Source organism: Galeopterus variegatus, unplaced genomic scaffold (genome assembly GCF_000696425.1).
Source record: "Galeopterus variegatus unplaced genomic scaffold, G_variegatus-3.0.2 Scaffold3172, whole genome shotgun sequence".
In the NCBI taxonomy this organism is placed as follows: Eukaryota; Metazoa; Chordata; class Mammalia; order Dermoptera; family Cynocephalidae; genus Galeopterus; species Galeopterus variegatus.
This window is the reverse complement of record NW_007729283.1, coordinates 128,584-150,728: the sequence shown is the minus strand read 5'-3', so window position 1 is coordinate 150,728 and position 22,145 is coordinate 128,584. Positions and strand designations below refer to the sequence as shown.

The window sequence follows — 22,145 nt, the reverse complement described above, 5'->3', positions numbered from 1 at the left end:
TAACCTTTGTAGAATACTTCCGAAGAACCAGGCACTTTTACCTGTGTTGACTCATTTACTTTGCAACAACAGCACAAGTCAAGCAGTAGCATCTCCACCGCCCAGATGGGAAATGAGTCTTAGAAATCTTCCCTAAGTCACCCCACAAGTATGGGCTAGAACTGTGGAAGCAGTACTTGAAGGAAGGTGTAGCTGACTCCTAAGTCCATACTCAGTCCCATTCTCTACTATGAAATTCACTACTTTATAACAGCAGTATTTAAATTCAGCTTTCCCATAATATTTCAGATAGTTTCAGCTTACCATTCTCTGACTAAGAGGCACTTATTAGAGATCTGTCTACCTCTTTTATCTTATTTATATTTTTATTTTATTCCTAGGAGGAAGACTCTGGTTAGAGAGCCATAGGGCTGAGTTTGTCAGAATCTCCTCTCTCTACAGATGAGGACACAAAGGCCCAGAGAGGTTTAGCAATCTGCCCAGCATCACTTAGTTAATAACTTTCTGCCTCAATGACACCATGAACTTCTACTGTTTGGGCTGTCCAGCATCTGAAATCTCTTCTTTCTTGGGGAAGAATTGCAAAATGGGTGAGTGGCAGGGCAGGGCTCTACTACCAACTACGGAAGCATGAAAGGGCATAGACTTGTCCCCACATCCCATTCCTCTCCATGCTGAAGTTAACAAATGTAATCAATCATAGGTTCAGTACAATCTTGGAACACTGTGGGGGGACCCAAAGGCACAGGGTCAACTACCTTAAATGCCAAACAAGAATTGAGAGGCTGGAGATGCTGGTACCCATGGCAGCAATGGCTTAAGCAGACAATTTTGGGGGGCCGATCTTGGCTATACCCTTGTTCTCTCCTAATTCTGGCCTGAGCTTTCCATCTAACTGTGATAACCTGATCCTCTTCTGACCAATTCCTTTTTGGCTTAAATTAATAGAGTAACTTTATGTTTTTTGTAACCAAGTTTCCTAACTAACATCAGTGGATTATAAAAGTTTCAACACCCTAATAAATATCTATATTAGCTGATACAGTACTGCCTTGATATCATTACAGAATAGTATAAAATCTTGAATATATTAATTATAAACTATTAATCAATCTTCTGATAAAATTATGTACTCTAGAATGCTTTTCAATTTGGGGAGCAATTTAGGAGGTCTAACATGTCAACAAGCATAGAACTCGTACATTATAGGGCCGGCCCCGTGGCTCACTCGGGAGAGTGCGGTGCTGACAACACCAAGGCCACGGGTTCGGATCCTATATAGGGATGGCCGGTTTGCTCACTGGGTGAGCGTGGTGCTGACAACACCAAGTCAAGGGTTAAGATCCCCTTACCAGTCATCTTTTAAAAAAAAAAAAAAAAAAAAAAAAAAAAGAACTCGTACATTATAAACTCTGAAAATGACTCATGGCTTTTCCTCTCCAATGACCAGTGAGATTCCATTTAACTTCCAAGCAAACCTATAGGTGTCTGATGGGATCTGGTGTCTATCAGATAAAACCCATAAACATGAAGATTAGCTCCATCTCTCATGCTATCCTTCCCTGCCACAGAATATTTGGAGTTGACTAGGTCCAATCCTGACAGCACTTTCCATCCCTTCCTCCCCCTGCATTACTAAGCCTCTAGTACAGGAGCTCTCTTATTGTGTTTTTTCTTCTAGATTGAATTGTCAAGGCTGGAAAACTTGTGATGGTTCTTTGCTTAAAATATTCAGATCTCAGTGAGGACAAAAGATTCAAATAGTATGAAATGTGAATGTTTTCATATGCTAATTCTGGGGAAGATGCTTGTTTAAAAGCTAACCTAATCTATGAATATTTTTAAAAGCCAAGAGAAATTTAAAAATTAACGAAATGAAATCAACCTCTTGAACAACCCAGCAAGTTCTTTTTATTCCCAACTGTATAATACACACATTTTTTCCTGACCGTTTTTGATGAACAAGGCTTTAGAGAGCACCTTGACCAAGAGCTCCCAACAACCTCTCCATCCCAGGGCTGGGGCAGACCAAGGCTCCACCAGAACAAGAAAGAGGTAAGTAATTACAGTGTGACAGTTATTCAATCTAAAGAGCTGTTTTTGTTTGTTTTGTGTTTTTGTTGAGATTATATCCTTTCTATTTCTTTTGGTGTTGCAATTACAGCAATAGCAGATGGTATTCATCTCATTTCATGACCTTACGTCTGGCATAGAGTTGGCAGTGCCCTCTTCCTCAGCCTGGCCAACCTCAATATGCAGAGATCCTACTGGCTCACAGAACCACAAAACATAGGGAAATAGCAGGTTTTCAGACTCTTTTTAAAAGTGCTATGAAATCCCTTTTCAAATAAAATCTGAAGGAACGCAGTATGTAAGAGTTGAAAGAATACACCCTCCTCTCTCCTGTAACCTCTTCCCATCAATTCCCAAGGCTTGGGCATAATTTGGAAACCACTAATTTTTTCAACTCCCCACATTTAATAAATGAAAAACTGGAGTTCCAAGAGGTCAAGTGATTTCCCTAAACTACTAAATCCCTAAATTACTACCCATAAACTACTATTTCTCTAGACTACTACTAGTCAGCAGCAGATCCAAGATAACAAATTTTCCAGATATCCTGATTGTTCTGGGATCACTGTGCTCAGTTTTCAGGTATCTCCATGTAAAATTAGCCAAAAGACAAATTCCTCCAGATGCAAAAACTAGAAATTAATAATATAAATTGGCTCCTTATTCAATTTTTTACAAAGAATTATTATAGTTAATGCTCATCTGAAGTAAAATTGCAAAGTCTCCCTGTGGTTGTCATTTAGCTTATACAGAAGTAGCGTGGTTTGCAAAGGGGCCTTATAACTTACAAAGAATTATTATAGTTAATGCTCATCTGAAGTAAAATTGCAAAGTCTCCCTGTGGTTCTCATTTAGCTTATACAGAAGTAGCGTGGTTTGCAAAGGGGCCTTATAATCACTTTCGTTAGGATAGGTTGCTCTACAGCAAACCATCTGAAGAAGTTGAAACAGAACTGTACATTAATGAGTTTGAATATGAGCCACATTTAAGAACATGAGCCAATATGAGATGGGCTGAAGCAACATCCAATCAGAAAGGCTTTAGTAACATCATATAATCAGGAATAAGAAAAAGATTAAACTAAAAGGCTGGGGATAGAGGATTAAATGTAACATGGCTAATCTGAACCTCTCTTCAAAGAAGCAGAAGAAATAATGCTAGGAATAAATCCATACTTCCCGAGAGAGGAAGGGCATATGAGCTAAAGCATTAAGAACAAAGCACAACATGACCACAAATATGAATTCAGAAGTGGTTTAAGTAACAGGATACATTTGAGATGACCTGGCTAACAAAAGTTTAGTCATACTGAGAAGTATAAACCTTTTTTTAATTTTTTTATTTTTATTTTTATTTTTTTTAAAAGATGACCGGTAAGGGGATCTTAACCCTTGGCTTGGTGTTGTCAGCACCACGCTCAGCCAGTGAGCGAACCAGCCATCCCTATATAGGATCCGAACCTGTAGCCTTGGTGTTGTCAGCACCACACTCTCCTGAGTGAGCCACAGGCCGGCCCTTAAACCTTTTTTTTTTAAAACAGGTGGATTTATTAGTTACTAAGGGGAGAGCTGGACACAGATTTGAGACAGAATGGAAGAGACAGGATTTAATGACATCTAATTAAAATGAACAATTTTGAAAAGCTTGACACTTAGCATACTTCTGAATCAGTGTGATTTAATAACAATTATTTCTGAATTATAATTTGTACATATTTTTCTAAAACTTATTCTTGTTGCCAAGATCTCTTTATTCTTTTCTCTTATCATGTCAGTGCAATTACTTCAAAGACGCAGTATATATTTGAGTTCTAATAAAGGAAAACCAATTCTGAAGGCAGCAAGATGTTTAAAAGTCTAGATATCCCCTCTAGAATATTCCAGAAGAATAAACTTTCTCTCTCACCCTAGACCCCCTTTCCTGTTTGACTTTGGCATGAAGTTATTCATGAAGATTTATATGTTAGGGGCCGGCCCGTGGCTCACTCGGTAGAGTGCGGAGCTGATAACACCAAGGCCACGGGTTCGGATCCCATATAGGGATGGCCGGTTCGCTCACTGGCTGAGCGTGGTGCTGACAACACCAAGTCGAGGGTTAAGATCCCCTTACCGGTCATCTTTAAAAAAAAAAAAAAGATTTATATGTTAAAAAACTCATTTGGCATTATGTCCACCTTGTTTGAATTTAGAGAAGACATGACATAAAGCCTCCCTATTACAGCCCTACTTTAACCTCTCTCTGAAACGTGATATGCATTTCTAGCAAAAATCCACCTGTTCTGGCATTTCAAGGCAAAATATTTATTTACAAAATACAATTGTGTTGTCCAAGAGTCTCAATTCCAATGAAGGTGCTGTTAACCCAGGAAGGAAATAATCACTTCTGAGCAAGTCATCTTGTTAATGATGTATGAATTGCCAATACGGTGTGGATTCAGAGGACTGAAGGCACAAGAGGAAAAGAGGCACCAACCAGTCCACACATACATCAAGTGCACATCTCAGACTTACATAAAAGAGAGGGACAAACCCTGGGCTATAAAATAGCTCCGAGTAAAAGGACTCTTACACATGTAAACACTGCCACTGATACTGGAAAGAAGGGTGTGCTTTCTAGGTATGACCATCAGGGAATGCCCTGGGACTCCACTGCATGGCCCCATGTGCAGGCTCTGTGGGAAAGGATGCAGTAAAGGAAACCAGAAAGCTATGGTGGCAGCCAATTTGGCTAATTTCTTCATATCCATATTTTAACTCAGGCCACACTTATCAGGCTTTTTTTTCCCCTACTGACCCTGGTAACCCCACCATTTCAGCACCATAACAGTTCTAATTCCACTAACTTCCAAGAAACGGTGACTACAGGTCATGAAATGTCACCATCATACTCGTAAGAATACAGATGGCTGAGGCTGAACTCATCCAAGACAGAGCCACCTGTCTGATGAGATTGCTTCTGATTCCCAGAGGCCGCCTGTGTTATCTCACTGCCTGTGAGTTGACAGGGCAAAAGAGATGCTGGAATTGTACCCCACAGGAGAGGGAGGGAGTAGTTAAATAGCCCCAACTTGAAAATTGTCCTCAGCCCAATCTGTGGCATCAGGGTAAAAAGGCAGGCTTGCCTAAGAAGGTAGTCTTGTTCCAGGAAAGGGGTGTGTCTAGGGGGCAAGACTCAAAGTTTTTATTGTTCTAATCATGAAAAACAAAATGGCAACAGCAGTTCTGTTCTGCTCATTACCTTCAAATGGGAAGCTTACCTATAAATTAAGAACTTGCAAGAATGTAAGACCATTCCTTTCCAAGACACTCAAGTCTGAAGAAGATGTGTAAATAAATGATGACATAACCCTGTTATCATGCTGTTTTGTTTTATGATTATCAAATGATAATAATCATTTTATAGAAAATTTGGAAAGGACAGAGGGGTGAAGAAAATAATAGTTACCCATAAACAACTTAAGCACCCAGGGAGATGACTATTAATATTTGGTTTATATCCTTCCATCCTACTTATATCCCATGTACATTTTTTCCATAAACTCTTTAATGGAACATTTCTTACAATCAGTGGTGTATTACAAGTGATTGACGGCATTAAATTTAAAACTAATCGTGTGTTAGGACTGAAAAAATGAAGTACGAGTGTGTGTGCTTGTGCATGTGTTTTTACACAGTTAAGATCATGCTATTAATATACTCTTTTTAAATTACTGGAGTACATTTTACCTGAGTTCTCAACTTATTACAGCCCCAGAAAGAATCAAATCTGTCCTTTGAGCAAATGTGACACTCAAGAGTTAGCCATCCTGGAACAGTAAGCAAAATATACAGAGAAATGAAAAGATACTGTGGAAACTGTCCCTTTCTATAAGAGAATACCAATTTTGAAATAAAAATCAGTATATATGTATCTGTTCATGGCTGTTTGCTTCCTTAATAGCAGCAGCAGCCACTGTTCACCCAACAGCCCGGATCAGGAGGCCCAGGGTAAGGACAGGGCACTTGCACAGAGAATAATGATGCAAAGTGTGACACAGCTCTAGCTCTGAGAGGCCAGCAGGCCACTTCCATCAAGGACAACCCAGAAAACCTCTAATTACTGCACTTTCCATTACCCTGCCACTTGTACACTCTCTCTGCACCTATCACATTTCCCAACTTGTTAATGTCCTGCCTCCCTGCAACACATGCCATCTACTGTCTGCACATGATTCTCAGAAATGCGTGGTTGCTTGAGAACTAGTTCTCAAGAACTGGTGGAAAGAATGTAGGACTGGGACTGAGGAGACCAAAGTTGGGGCTGGCTCCTTCCTGTGCTTGGATGCCTCAATTATAAAATGAAGTGTGGGCTGGGTCAGTAATTTTCACGGCTGGAACCTCAGGATGGCAATCTGCACTGGGGGGAGGAGGGATGGGGGCAGGACGTGGGCTACTTAAAATAAAGTAATGCCTTCATCTCTTTATTTTGTTTTTAGACATCATACTGATTTTGTAATTTCAAGCAGCAGTAAAGGCACACATGAGGGGTTTTTTGTTTGTTTGCTTGCTTTTATGTTTTTTTCAGATCAGGACAGGGATTAAAAAGTGTGGGAGACTTTGAGCTAAATGTGGGGGACCCTATACTAAATGTCTTCCAAGTTCTTCTAGGTTTAAAATTCAAATGACTCTCTAAGCTAAAGAGGTTTACTAGTGACACTCAACAGCCCTCCCTAGCAAACCCAACACATCTCTTTCTTCCCATGGAATCCAGACTAACGCCCCAAAAGGACTTGGCCAGGAGCTCAGAAAGGCTATTCAGGGTTTAAAAGCAAGACTTAAAGTTTAGTTTTGTCATTACTTTTTTCTGATCAAATTTACAATTTATTTTATTGTCAATACACCATAAGAAGTATTAGTTTATTTCTTCCATTTTCTCTTTTCAGTCATTCCTTCCATTTTAGAAACAAAACAAAACAGAAAATGAAAACCTTCCTGTTTGCAGAGAATGCGTGCTCATCTGGAGATTGCGTTTCCCACGAGAGTTCTCTTTTGTTCTCACACACTCTGGAGTGGGGGGGGCAGGTGCCGTCTTTATTTTCCTGACAGGGAGGGATAGTGGGGTGCCAGCAAGAACTCAGGGTAAGGGAAATAAGGTGATCGATCTAATAGAGACCACATATGGACATGAATGGTGGGTGACATTCCAGAGGTGGGCAGGAAGGCCCTACCTTTAGGGAGAGGAAACCCAATTGCCTGCATCTTCTCTGTGCCTTCTAGAAACACTACAGATTTCTAAATCCCAGAGCTGGGGCCCAGCCCTGTACCACCCTGATGAACCTCTCCAGACAGAAGTCCTCCGAGAGGTCTGCTCCCAGCAGTCTCACCTCGCCCCAGCCGTCACTAAGGGGCTTGCTCTGCTACTCTAGGCAGCCTCTTGCTTGCGTGGGAACTGCCAGCCTCAAGTCACCTGCTTTCCTTTGGACTCTGTCCCCTTCCCACCCCTGCCCAGCCCCACTCCCACAGGTCTTCTGAGAGGCTGAGAGCTCTCCCTGTGAAAACTCCTAACTGTTCCCCCTGCCACTGGCCTCCTGGCCAACAATTCCCCTGAGGAGGGCTAAGAGGAAAGGACGGAGGGTGGAGAAGAATAGAGTCCAACTTAGGACTAAGATCCTGGAGAGGCAGGGAAAACAGAGAACAGAAGGAGAAGATATTATGTAAGAAGGAGCAGAATTTACACTTGATTAGCTTTGTGAGACAGAGAGTCAAAACCAGATCCCAGGATGGGAGCAGAGTCTTCCAAAAGAAGAGACAGCCCAGGCATGGGGAAGAACTCCGGCAGGGAGGAGTGCTTGGAGGGCACGCCTGAGCACTGGTTTGAAAGTCCAGGGGCCGAGAGCCATGGGACTCTGTCCTCCTACCACTCAGTAACTAATAAAGTATTTTTTTAGTGGGGGAGGGATAAGTCCACCCTCAGCCCTGACTGACCACAGGGGCATGGTGGGATGGATGAAACAAGAACTTTGAAGCTGCAGGGCTTTTAAGAGAAAACCCTGCAGTAGATAAACCCAGGCATTATCATCACTAAATCCCAGCCCTGGCCTGTGTACTCAGAGCCCTACAGAGAAGCTGACAGCTCGTTAAATGCTTCTTCCTTGCTCCTCTTGATTCTCAGTCACTTTGCCTCTGTTACCAGCATCTAACCTGTGTGCACCCCCACCACATGAAGACCCAGCATGCACAAACAGGAGGAGGCACTGTGTCCTAAGAGCTTTCTTGGGGACAGAGGACAGGGTGGAGCCAAGTCACCAAACCTCCCTTACCAATCCCTTTGCAAAGCTTCCTGAGCAGCACAGGGGTGACTGGGTAGTGATACCGAGAGGCATTTCCTGATGCTACCCGTGAGCAGCCTCTGTTCTGGGGCCGAGACAGAATATAAGGGTAGAAGCAGAAAGCCAGGCAACAGGCTCAATTTCCAGGGGGCAGCTGAATGCTTTCATAAGCAACCCAGGGCCTCCGGATTGAAACAAGTCTCCCCAAGGTCTGCATACCAGAGTGCAGGTGACTCTTAAGTGGCCAGGGAAGGATGCTGGAGGCCGGACCCCTGCATCACTGCTCCTCTGCATCTGTCTCCCTGCTCTAGCCTCCTCCTCAACCTCCCCAGAGTTCCTGGCACAAACCTCCCTTCCCTCTCCTGCAAGCTTACCCACAACCTTTGTGAGACAGAGTCAAAACCAGAGACACAAAGTGTGGAGGGGCACAAAGAGACAGGAAAACGGGGAGCCTATACCTCCCATCCCCCCCAATTTCATAAGGGCTCGATGTTGGGATCTGCTTCTGGCCAGCAAAGACCTAATTGGAAATGCTGGCTGAAGAGTAAAGCTTCCTGCACATCTAGAAGGCAACAAAATGCTCCCTTGCAGACATTTTGTGCTTCCCATCTTTCATCTTCTTGGTGATACCTCCCTAAACCACTGGACAGACTTGGGGTACCTCATCTGCTTCATCTCCCCTTGCACTCTCCTGCAGTGTGACCGTGATCCTGCTGGGCTATGACAGCTCATGTCCACCACTGTCTCTTGCACTAGCCTCTAAGCTCCTTAAGAGCAGGGACCTCAGCTTCTCTCGTCTGTATTCTTGGCATCCAGCCCAGGGTCTGGCCAGGTACTCAATAACATCTGGGGGAAGAACGAATGAATTTGGACCACCAGAGAAGTAGTAGAGACTGCTGGTTAAGAGCTCAGTCACTCAGGTTTGAATCCCAGCGCTGTTACATATTTCTAGTGGGAGCCTCAATTTCCTCATCAGAAAAATGGGGATTAATTTTACCCTCAGAGAATTAATGTGAGGGCTGAATAAGATGGTATAAATAAAGGCCTGAGCTCTTATCACAGATAATCAGGTAGGGAAAGAAAGGTGAACACAGACTTTGTTTAGCAGTAGCCAGGTAACTCCTGAAAACTTGGAAAACGTAACTACAATTTGGTTAGGGGGCTAAGATAGCACCATGAGGGCACATGCCAAAGAGGAGCACAGGCTTGGAGCCCCAGGGGCCAAGGGCCTGCAGTGCAGCCACGAGGGGCCACAGGAGGCAGCAGAAGAAATCGAAACCACAGATCTATTGGAAAAGTTCAAAGGGGAGGCCCTCTCTCTATTTGTTTCTCCTTCCAGCTGTCACACTGCTGTCAGGAACTGAGGCGCTCCATTAGACTCCGAATCTCTTTCGCTGTCTGCATGTAAGGCTGCAGTCCATCTGCCTCCCCTAGCTCTCACCTCAGCAGTGCTGCCCACAGGATCCCGCCCACACACTCTGCCAAGACTAATTCATGTTCCTCAGATACTCCCACTGCAAGTTTTCTTTTTCACAGAATGAGTGGCTGAAATCACTTTAAGATTTCACAAAGCAAACAATCTTAGGAAGGCTGGGTAGGGGACAAGAGGAGAAAAATCAAATACAACACAGAACAGCCTTAATAAAGCATTTTTATATTTCAGGGTTCCCTGTAATTTTCACATCAGGTGTTGTCTTTAAAATTTTGAAGTTAAGTGAATGGAATGGGGGCTCCTCCACAGCCGTGCTCCCAAGCAGACTACAGCCATACACCACAGAGGCAGCCCTCGGAGCTGCAAAACCAGACGCGGATAGGAAGCTCTAAAGATAAGTGTGGTGGGCACAGCTCACTGGCCATCCCAGCAGCCACTGTCCATTCTTTTCGCCCATCCACCTCGACTACTGAAGCTAAAAAGCCTAAGCCTGCTTTCCTAGTTTCCCTTGAAGCTGGGGGTACATGACACAACTGGAGCTAATCAGACATCAGTGGAATTCTGCTGGGGGTTTCTGGAAAACATCTTGCTTTCCAGATAAAAGGAACAGTCACTCGTACTTCCCCTTTTGCTTCTTTCTGCCTTGGATGAAGATGTGATGTCTGGAGCTGTAGCAGCCATATTGCAACCATAAGATGACAGGCAGGAAGGAAGGGCCAATAGAACCACTGATATGCCAATTCAGAGCCCTTTCCCTGTTCAGTCTCAGTAACTAGAACTAGTTAAGTGGGAAAAGTAACTTCCTATTTGTTTAGGCCACCATAACCTGGGTTTTCAGATATTCACAGCTGAAAGCATTACTAATTGATACAACATCTCCCCTATCTATAGAGCAGGACCACTTCACTAATTCAAGACTATTTCTATCATACCAGGTTTCAAAGCAGATGTTGTTTAGGCCACCATAACCTGGGTTTTCAGATATTCACAGCTGAAAGCATTACTAATTGATTCAACATCTCCCCTATCTATAGAGCAGGACCACTTCACTAATTCAAGACTATTTCTATCATACCAGGTTTCAAAGCAGATGTCCTATCTTATTTGATCTATGAAGTTTTGGACCTAATTTTCCAAGCACCTATTATCTTTACATCTCTACTCAAATGTCCCATGGCCACTGCAAACTCAAAAGGGTCAGGACTATGTCTCTTCCAGGACTTCCTATCCCAGTAAGTGGCCTAACCATCCACTTACTGTTCAAGCCAGGTCTTCCTTGATGCCACCATCTCCTACATACCCTCACCCAATATATCACCAAGTGCTACAATTTCACCTCCTGAATGTTTTTCTAACTACATACCTCTCCCTACTACTCCTACCTAAGTCTAAGTTTTGCATGCCAGGACCATTGCAATAGCCTTCTAACTGGTCTCTCTGCATCCACACTTGCCTTTTCCACAGTGATCTTATAAAAATACAAATCTGACCATGTCACTCCCTTCCTTAGAAACCTTTAATGGTTTCCTATGGTCCCCATGGTAAAATCCAAATTCCTTAAGACCTAAAAGGCAATGCCTGATTTAACCCCTAAGCACCTCTCCAGCCCTGTCTTGAGTCTCAGTTAAGCTACAGTATCCCTCTCTCAGTTAAGTTATAGTGTCCTTCTTTCAGCTTCTTAAACCCATCACATACACTTCTGTTTTAGGGCCACCACACATGCTGTTTCCTACATGGAGGGAAGGGAACTTCCCTCCAGTTTTATGGTCTACTTAACCCTTTCTTAACTCTCTGCAGCCAAAATAGTAAATTTCTCATTCCAGATATTGTACTTTTCTGTTCTAAATTTCTAGTTGGTTCATTTTTTAAAAATAGTTTCTACTGTCTCCTGAGATTCCCTATCTGTTCACTCATCGTGGCCATCTTTTCTTTTAAGTCCCAGGCCATTTACATAATAGATGCCTTTGGCTTTATCTACTAATTCCAATATCTGCATCACCTCACAGTCCATTTCTATTGGGCTGCTTTCCTCCCACATTGATTATGGGTCACAATTTTCTGCTTTTTGCAACTCTAGTAATTTTTTATTATAGGTTAGACATTGCAGGTGAAACTTTGTAGGGAGTCTGGATTATGCTGTCCCCTTTAAGGATGTTTAATTTTGTTCTAGAAGTTCCTTTTGAGCCTCTTGGGGTTGCTATTATTTTTCATCTGGATGAGTTTATTCTGATTTTGTCCCCAGTCCCAAGGTATCATCCATACTTCTAATGCATGGCATTTTTGGAGTCTCAGCTGCAGACTCTTGGCTGGGCTACAACGCCACAGTCTCCTAGTACTGCACAGCCCCCTGGTATTTCTGTTCTGCTTTCAGCCCCATAGCAATTGTTCTCTGTGAAGCTTCATGGAGTCTTCCTCTCCCTCTTCTCCTGATTTTCAAAGCAAACCAAGTGCTGACCTCCAAAGACAGTTTTTTCAATAAATCTGCACAGGAGTTCAGCAAGAACCAGGCAAGTCACCATGGTAACTAACCATTTCCACTGAACAGTTGAAAATTCACAGCTGACAATTTAAAGACTAATGCCTCTCAGTTAGGTTATTACATTTCCAACTAAAGGCAGAGGTCAAAACAAAAGAGCTAATTAGGTGGCTTTTCCAACAATGCCTATTACAGAATCATCTAGCAGGTTCATGAGGTGACCTGGCATCCCTCCCAGTAACACAATGGACCCCAACTGTCACCAGATAGGGGCTCCCTCTGCTTAGGAGAGCACAGAAAGCAACATCCTCAGCTTTGCTCTTCTCATTCAATCTCCAATATTCCTCTGCTTAAAAGGAGCAAGGCACTGTGTTAACAAGTTCTAATGAGCACTTTTCCAAATCCATATGCTATTCTCTGCTGAATTCTGAATAAATTATAATGGGAAAAGAGCCTCATTTAAGACATGTCTTTTGAGTGAGAAAACTGGAGGTCATATTTCCATATGGCATTGCTATTGTGAGTTGGTATACTGCAGTTCTAATTCAGCAAAGTGATCAGAGATTATTTAGAAATTTGTGCTTTCTTTGCATATAAGTACTGCAATACCGAATCTGACTCAAAATCTATTTCAGTCCCATACCCTATCTCTGATAGAGCAACCCAAGGGCTACTGTGGAAGGGTACAACTATCCTTCTTATGGTGACTACCATAGGCAAAGAACTACCATGACATACCGTGAGCAGCCCTTCATGCTGCCTTTACTTTTTCAGACTCTGGTTATGTTCAGTTTCATGCATAGATAAGAATACAGAGATCATCAAATTGCCATGTGAACTGTCCCTAATTTGCTCTTATCATTTGTCTCTGGAGTTTCAGGGAGTAACTCCTCAATTCCAGTATCCTGAAACTTGGTAAGTTCAAAGGACACCTTGCACAGAGTGGTTCCATGTATATATAGAACCGATTATCATTTTGCCCAGGTTATTGGTGACTTAATAGGCAAGCCCCTGCTTCTAATAGTTGGCTTTGCCCTGAATCCCTGAACATGCGAAGTGCCAGAAGGCACCTTAAAGATCACTTGGTCCAACCTCTTTATTTTACTGACAAGGAAAATAAGGCCCAGGAACCACTTTACACTGTTAATCAGGGACACAGCAGAGTTAGAATCCAGAGCTTTGGTTCCTGGCTGAGTTCATTTTCACTCGGGCCTTACTTCATGGAGATCGACCACCTATTCATTTCTTTCAGATGATCTTTTCTGAACTCTCAAAAATTTCATCCTATCTTTCTGGAGGTCTTATTAGAACTACACAGATGAACGCACTTTTCTCTCTCTTTTTTTAAGCTTTATTGCTGCTATCTTGGATGTTTGTTGACCTCTCTGGCAGTGAGTTGAAAGGTCAGCAAACAAATGCTTATAATGACCTCCAGGTGTCATTCCTGACTTACAACTGAGAGATCCAAACTAATCACTCTCTGAGAGAGTGCCACTGAGGCTCATCTCCTTCCTGTCTGCATATGCATGGCTCTAAGAGCCCTTCCTATTGGTCAACCCCAGTAGTGAGGCTCTCCAATACCCTACCAACACGTAGGGCATTACTGGGGAGCCTCCTGGCTGACACTCACCTTTGCGTAGGCTGTTGTCTTAATAAACCACTGCCTGAGGTACTTCTGTTCCACCTTTGCTCCAGAACGCCAAGAACAGCCGTGTTCATCCACCTGCTCATTGGCAAGCACTGTTTGATCCACTGGGTCCCAGTTAACCAAGGCCTGTTATAATTCATAAAACAAAATGATGCAATCTGGTGAGTACCTTGATAGGATTATTTTGAGGCTTCTTACGTGTGAAAAGGTCTGTAAATGCAATAGCTCTTCTCTGAGACTTGAGGACATCTCCTTCGAGTACTGCTTGGCCAAGAAACTACTAGTAAGCTGTAAAAAGCACATGGGAACTGCCTCTGTGCTTTCATTTCATTAGAATATGCTTGGGAAAGAACCCTTTACACAAGTGTCTAACTCAACTTTGGTATCTTCTTGTATGAAAGGATGAACCAGCAGAATTGTAAATTTTAGTAAACAGAGGAAAAGAAGAAAAAAATGGTACCTACCTAGAATTTAGCAGAATGGGATTATTTTAGGGGAAACAAATGTGTTTATTTTAATAACATTGCTAACATTTATTGAGTGATTAACATGTGCTAGTTGCTAAGCTAAGTGGCTTATTAAGGTTAGCTCTTTGAATCCTTACAACCACCTTTTGAGATAAGTATATTATTATTCTCATACTGCAGATAAGGAATTTGAGAAACAGAGAAATTAGATAACTTACCTAAGTTCACTTAGTGACAGAGTCAGAGTAGGAACTCAGCTCTAGAAATGAAATTTACTTGCAATTTTAAAAAATTAAAATTAAATTAAAGTTAACATACATAGAGTAATTTTTTTTCTTTTTGGGCAGTTGGCCAGTATGGGGATCTGAACACTTGACCTTCCTTGGTTACAAGGCTGCGCTCTAAGTAACTGAGCTAACCAGCCAGCCCTCAATGAATTTTTACGTAAGTATATACACATGTAACTACCACTCATATCAAGATAGAAAATTTCTAACATTCTAGAAAACTCTGTTGTACCTTCTACCAATCAACCTCTGCCCCCCACCTCCACCCCTAATGATAACTACTCTTCTGAGCTCTGTCTCCATAGAATAATTTGGCTGATTGAACACGTAGTCTTAACCATTATGAAGATTCTCTCCATAGAGCTCTAGCTAGTTTCTATTTTTATTTAAAACAAATACCTCTTCCATCTACTTCACTCTTTTATGACATTCAGGTACCACTTGGCACAAAGAAGGCAATGAGTACAGAGAAATGTGTTTGGGCACTAAAATATCCTGACTTGATGCACATTGTTTTCTAAAATTTTAATAAGCAATTCTAATAAGAGATTGTGCTAACTATTGTCCACTTGCCCCTCCAGACCCTCTTTCCATCTTGTTCTATGCCTTAGGAAGCTGACCTCTGTGGCCTGCACTGACTCGGGCCCTTGCTGGGCCATGGGCTGGCAGTGGCCACAGGCTCTACTGAAGGCCACGGCCTGTGATGGGCAGGCCTCTCCTGCTGCCATAGCTACTGCTCTCCTAGGTCCCGGAAACTGCTCCTGACACTGCCCCTTCAGCGCAGGGTGGGTGGCAACGGCTTCTTCCTTCTGTTGCTAGGGCCAGGTGCTTCACTACCATTCTCAGCTTCCCTGAACACTGCACAAATAGTCCCTTTGTTACATTTTCTTCAATGACTCCTTTTGGGTGTGCCCTCTTTTTCCTGCTGGGACACTGACTGATCCAGAGACATATCTAAAAATTATATAAAAAGTAGGGGTGGGGAAGAGGCTAACTCATCTGTGGGCTGGTGATTGTGGGTTATGATTTTACAGCTAAAAGCTGTCCATCCACTGAAAAATTTAAGCCTGTAAAGTCTAGAGTTGGGGTGGGAAAGACATGCATTGAATAATTTTTTCCTCTAAAATAGGGCACCCCAAAGCCTTGAGTTTATACATATACAGAGTCAAAATATAGAACAAAAGTACCTTAGACCTAAAAACTTTAGGTTAATAAAACAAAAGTAATTTACTTATGTATTGTCACTGCCTGTGTTAGGGGCTGGGATGAAGGAGACCACTTACAATAACAAGTAAAAAGAAAGGGCCAAGTATTACTTAATAATTTAGACAATTCATTTAAGAGGCAATCCCCTCCACTGCCCCCCCTAAAAACAAAACCAAAAACCCATCCCATGCACAACTAAAACTGTATAAAATATAAAAGGGAGAAAAAAAAGTTCTATATACCTCTACCTCTGCCTCCTGCCCCCTGCAAACCTCAGAGGTTATGGGAGAAGCAAATACTTGGTATTGTGGATTGCAAAAACAAATAGGACTTTATTTTCTTATCAACATTTCCCACACAGCTTGGCATCTCTCAGGCTCTAGGTTACAAAATGCAATGAGGAAGATGTGCTCCAAAGAGGTTTATAAGTTATAATAAAAACCGGATTTGAATGAAAGGCAAACAAAAGCAATTATTTTCCCCAATGAAAGACTTGGGAGAAAAGGAAAGAGCATCTCAATCAAAGATGCATCAGCTGTGAGAATCCACATCTGGGGCCGGCCCGGTGGCGCACTCGGTAGGTAGAGTGCCACCGCGCTCCCGCCGAGGGTTCGGATCCCATATAGAGACCGGTCCGCTCACTGGTTGAGCGCAGTGTGGGCGCGACACTGAGGGTTGCAATCCCGTTACTGGTCACGAAAAAAAGACAAAAAGGGGGAAAAAAAGAATCCACATCTGTGTTTCTTCCCAGGCCCACAATCCACCTCAACTGCAGCACTGCAGATTCAGGCTAGTCACAAGTGGTCAGACTAAGGGTGGTCAAAATTCAGGGCTCCAGATTCAGGGAGCACAGCATGTGCAGCCTCTTGAAGCACTGGAGTAGTTTCCCAAATCCTTTTTTTCAGGTCTCCTCTCTTACATAACTGTCTCTGTCATACCGCTTCCCTTGAAACCAAGGTCCTCCCTTATCCAGCATTCCTGAATTTTCACATTTTGAACATTTTCTTTGACGGACACCCTGATTTTTAAGCAAGTGCAGTCTTGCAGAATAGGATATAATTTCTAGACAACTTCACTGACTATCTATATTCATTTCCCTACTTGACATTTATGTTGTCTATCACCCACTGAAGTCAACTTCACGATCCTTTGAGGTTAACTAGACTTATGTGTAAAACAGTCTATATGTATATTATGAAATCAATCTTAAATCAATACCAAAATCATTAAAACATATGCAAACACACGGAACCCCAATTTTACCCACTGCTTCCTTCACAACAGTTAGTTATCTGGCAACATTCCAGAATGAATCATTCCAAAGAACAGAATTTCCTGTTTATCAAGGGTTAATCACTAGGACTAACATTTTTTGTTTGAGTGATTTCAGTGTGGGAAGCTTTTTGAAGGCATTTTAGAAATGCACACCATAATACAATTACGCACGCAAAGAAGCCACGTTCATAAGAGGTCAAGTCAGCACAGTGATGGTGGCTGTCACATCATTTTTGTCTCCTCCTTCTACCTTTCTTTGCTGTTAGGCTCTTGGAGATGTGGGTGACTCTGAGCTCCTTGGGGACTCTTCAGGCAGTATCATCCTGATTTTGCATTGATCAGCTCTCCTCTCTGCAACACCGCAGTTGTGGCGTCTGCTGCCCCAGCCAGGCTTCCTGTTCCAAATCCTCACCGTCTCTCATCTCTTCATTACCTCTCCTCCTCTTCCCCTCAGGTCACCTTGCCCTTTTTCCCTGGGCCTCACTTTCACACAAGGTGCCAGTCTCTTCTAGATCACATCCTCCATCAGCACATTTTGGTCTCTTGGCCAACACATCAGTCCCCTGGCCCTTAAGGGGCTACTCTCCATGGCTTTCCTTGCTTCCTTCTCCTCAAGCTCTGCTTTTTATTACCAAAGACGTTTTCTGAGTATAGTGAGGCAGCTTCAGGTTCCAAAAGGCTGGTAAAGTATATATTTTAGGGGATTGATTTTCTCAAGATCTATTAGCTTTTTTCTGGACAAAAGCATGCTTAACTAAAGAATGCCACATAGATCTCATTAAAGGATGTAGCCCTCAAAATCAATTGTGCTCCATTCTATCCAGAATGGGCCTGAATTTGGACCGAGTTGGTGGTGGGGGTGAGAGTCCCAAGGCTACCTTTTTTTTTTTTCCTTTTTGTCTTTTTTTCGTGTCCGGCAACGGATCGCAACCCTCAGTGTCGCACCCGTACCGGACCGGGACCGGCAACAGGATCGCAACCCTTGGTGTTGCACCTGCACCTCGCTCAGCCAGTGAGCGGCCAGTCTGTATGTGGGATCTGAACCCTCGACGGGAGTGCCGCCGCACTCCCAAGCGGCACACTGTAGCAGTGCGCCACCGGGCCGGCCCGCAAGGCTACCTTTTATTTGTTACTGCCACCACACTCCAAAGCCACAAGGTGGTGTGGTGGAAGAGGTGCCTGTTTGTCTGTGCGCAGTGATTCTTTCAGTATGGTTTCTGAAGCAGAGGCCACACTGCAAACCTAGCTTAGGGGGGTGAATTAGCATTATCATCAGCTGCTACTTAAATAATAGAGACAGCCAAAGACAAACTCATAAATTAGGTGACTCTCCACAGTTCCCTGGAATGTCTAAGCATAATACTGCATCATCATCCTCTCTAATAACTACATCCATGGAATAAAACTTTTTTTTTTTAAACAGAGAGGTAAAATTAATGTTCTGCCAGCCAAGTAGAGGTTTTTATAATCATATTTATAGCTGAAAATATTTTTGTTTTGAGAGAGTGAGAGCAGATTCCATTTTGCAATGGAACTGAACATTTCGTGGACAGTGTTTGTTAAGAACAAAAGACTTAAACACTCCAGTTATGTTTAGTAATCCTCTGCTCAAATATGTTCCCTAAATGTTCATTTACACAGCTGTAGGCAGACCTGAATTTAAGGGTTAAGGCTGTCTTTTATTAAAAAAATAGAAAGTTATAATAATGCTGTTAGAGAAAACGTACTAAAACCTAAGTTATTTTTGGTTAAATAGGCTTTACAAAGGCCTACAAAAAAATAGGCTTTTACATATACTATGAGCAGACTGTCTAAAGTCAATTAACTTTCTAAAGTTAATTTCAAAAGCTTATATTTTAAAATAAACCATAGACATAGAATGCTAACTGACAGTAACATGTTTTATGTTTTAAAGCCAATTTGAAAACAGCTATCCAATAAAAGGAGATCTATCTGGAAAAAATACCTTGAATTAGGGCTAACTTATCTTCAAACAATGTACCGTGTGCATTTTTGCATTCTGTCTATGATTTTTTTCTTAAGATCATGATATTTTAGGGGTGACTTAAAAAATGAATACACCAAAAACACTTAAATCAACAACTAGCAATACAAACACAATATTTTTTTAAAATGAAAATCCATAAAATAATCCAAATTATTCCTCCCTAATACCTGTCCATGGACAGGCTACTTCAGAATTAGTCAGGGCTATTCAGCTGACAGGAAATCCAGAATATACAGGAACTCAAACAACTCGACAACAACAAAAAACAAATAATCCAATTTAAAAATGGGCAAATGAACTGAATAGACATTTCTCAAAAGAAGACATACAAATGGCCAACAGGTAGATGAAAAAATGCTCAGGACCACCAATCATCAGGGAAATGCAAATCAAACCAACAATGGCATCATCTCACCCCAGTTATAATGGATATTATAAAAAAGACAAAAAAACAACAAATGCTGGTGAGCATGTGGAGAAAAGGGAATGTTTATACACTGTTGGTGGGAATGTAAATTAGCAAAGCCATTATGGAAAACGGTATGGTGATTTCTCAAAAAACTACAAATGGAACTACTGTATGATCCAGTAATTTCACTACTGGGTATACATCCAAAGAAAAGGAAATCAGAATGTCAAAGGGGTACCTATACCACCATGTTTATTTGCAGCATTATTTACAATAACTAAAATATAGAATCAATCTAAGTGTCCTTCAACTGATGATTGGATAAAGAAAATGTGGTATATACACACAATAGAATACTATATGGCCATAAAAAGGAATAAAATCCTGTTATTTGCAGCAACATGGATGAGCCTGGAGGACATTATGTGAAGTAAAATAAGCCAGGCACAGAAAGAAATACTGCATGTTCTCACTCATATGTGGAAGCTAAAAAAAAAAAAGTTGGTCTCATAGAAGTAGAGAGTAGAACAGTAGTTACTAGAGTCTGGGAAGGGTAGGGGGTAGGACAATATAGAGAGAGGTTGGCCAACAAACAGATATAAAAATAAAGCTAGAAAGGAGGAATAAGTTTTAGCATTCTATAGCACTGGAGGGTGACTATAGTTAACAACAATTTATTGTATAATTTCAAATAGCTAGAAGAGAGAAAGTTGAATGTTCCCAACACCAAGAAATGGCAGATGTGATAATTATCTTGGTTTGACCATTGCACATTGTACACATGTATCCAAACACACCGTATGCCATATTAATGTACAATCACTATGTGTCAATTAAAAAATGAATTAAAACACCCCTGCCCCCACTTCCTCACTGGCTGAGTACTACCAGATACACAATCTTCCTGAAGGACAGCTAAAATTTATTAGCCCCCTGCAAGGAATTCCTTTGGGAGCTCAGGACAAACCCTTGAAAAAGGCCCACCTAAGCCCTGTGAAGGGAGAAACACCAGGAATTGAAGAAAACAATGGGTGCTAGTAATTAATTAGCATCTCAAGGAGAGCCTTATCAGTTCAGAGACCCTCTGGGAAAATGAAGAAAACAAAAGGGGCTAGGAACTAATTACCATCTCAATAAAACACCCTCAGATAAGTCATTTCTGCAAATGAATCACTTAGATTATTTTCTTACACTTACAGGCTTCAAAGAATTGCTTACTCTTTCCTGTGATGCCAGTTCTACCTGCAGGGTGCCCTCTGCTTTGCTTTTTCATGCCTTAAAACTTTGACTTGTGTTGATCCTTCTTACTGTCCCTTGGGATACATTCTGTAGCTCATTGTATTCCCTCACCCACCCTCCCATAGGTGATTCCAATGTAGAAACTCCATTTGGATATAATTATTGTCTACCTAGAGCAAGGGAGGCTCTTATGAAAATGTATCTGTCAGTCCGCTGGATCGGCACGAAATCTTGATTGGCAACAGGATCCACAATTTTCCCATTAGGATTTTCTTCATAGCCTTTTGTTTCTGAATATTAAAAATGCTGTTAAAAAACTATCCAAAACTGAGAAATAAGCAAGAGCAATTTCTGGGCTTCCATTCAGTGTAAATTGGGTTGTCCATCAGGCTCATATCCCCTGGGGATTATCTGATTTTCTAAGGATATGTACCTTTGTTTGAGTTTCTATTTACTATTGTTTAAGTTATTTTACAACCCTGCAGGGGTTAATTTGTAGAAAACTAACAGCAATGAGAATAATTTCTGTCTGAGAGTATGCAAATAGTTCCCATCTACTGACAATGCAAATGATTCTGTCTCACAAAAAAGATAGCCCCAAAGGTTAGGTTCGTTGCCTTATAAAGGCATTAAGCAGTTTTGATTCTATTCACAAATTCATTTCAGCATTCGTTTGACTCTAAATCGATGTTCCTTGAAATCTCATTTGAACCAGTCTTAGTATAACTGGCTCCCTCATTAATTAATGACTTGAATAAAATCTATGACACATGTTCATACTATATTTCTAGGGGAGTCAAGTTTTTAACTTTTCAATAATTATGTTTTTTTTTTCCTTTTTGTCTTTTTTACTGACCGGAAATGGGATCGCAACCCTCGGTGTTGCGCCCGCACCACGCTCAGCCAGTGAGCGGGAACCGGTCTCCACATGGGATCCGAACCCTTGGCGGGAGCGCCGCCGCGCTCCCAAGGGGCGCACTGTCCAGTGCGACACCGGGCCGGCATAAAAATTATGTTTTAACAACACAAAAAAGTCTGTTGCGGTCAGGAACTCTGAATGCATATTCCTCATCTCACAGGGCTCTGGGGAGAGAAACAGCTATTTTTTCAGAAATGAAATTGACTCAGGATAGTTTACAATCATTGGACATTAGTATGACTCAGTTCCATCAAGTTCTCACTCTCAATTTACACCCAAAGGATAATGGGGACTCAACACTTAAAAAAAAACAAAACAAAATATTTTAAACAGCTAACATTTTATTTTATTTTTATTTTTTTCTTAATTTTATTTTGTCGATATACAATGTGGTTGAT

General features: G+C 41.8%; 1 protein-coding gene across 1 annotated transcript in view; it reads right to left on the bottom strand.

Moving 5' to 3' along the window:
- The window catches only part of LARS2 (leucyl-tRNA synthetase 2, mitochondrial), a 186,647-nt gene that overhangs the window by 83,836 nt on the left and 80,666 nt on the right, over positions 1–22,145 (bottom strand). The window contains 1 exon segment of the mRNA XM_008584192.1: positions 13,920–14,063. Within this exon segment, the coding sequence (XP_008582414.1) occupies positions 13,920–14,063 (144 nt within the window).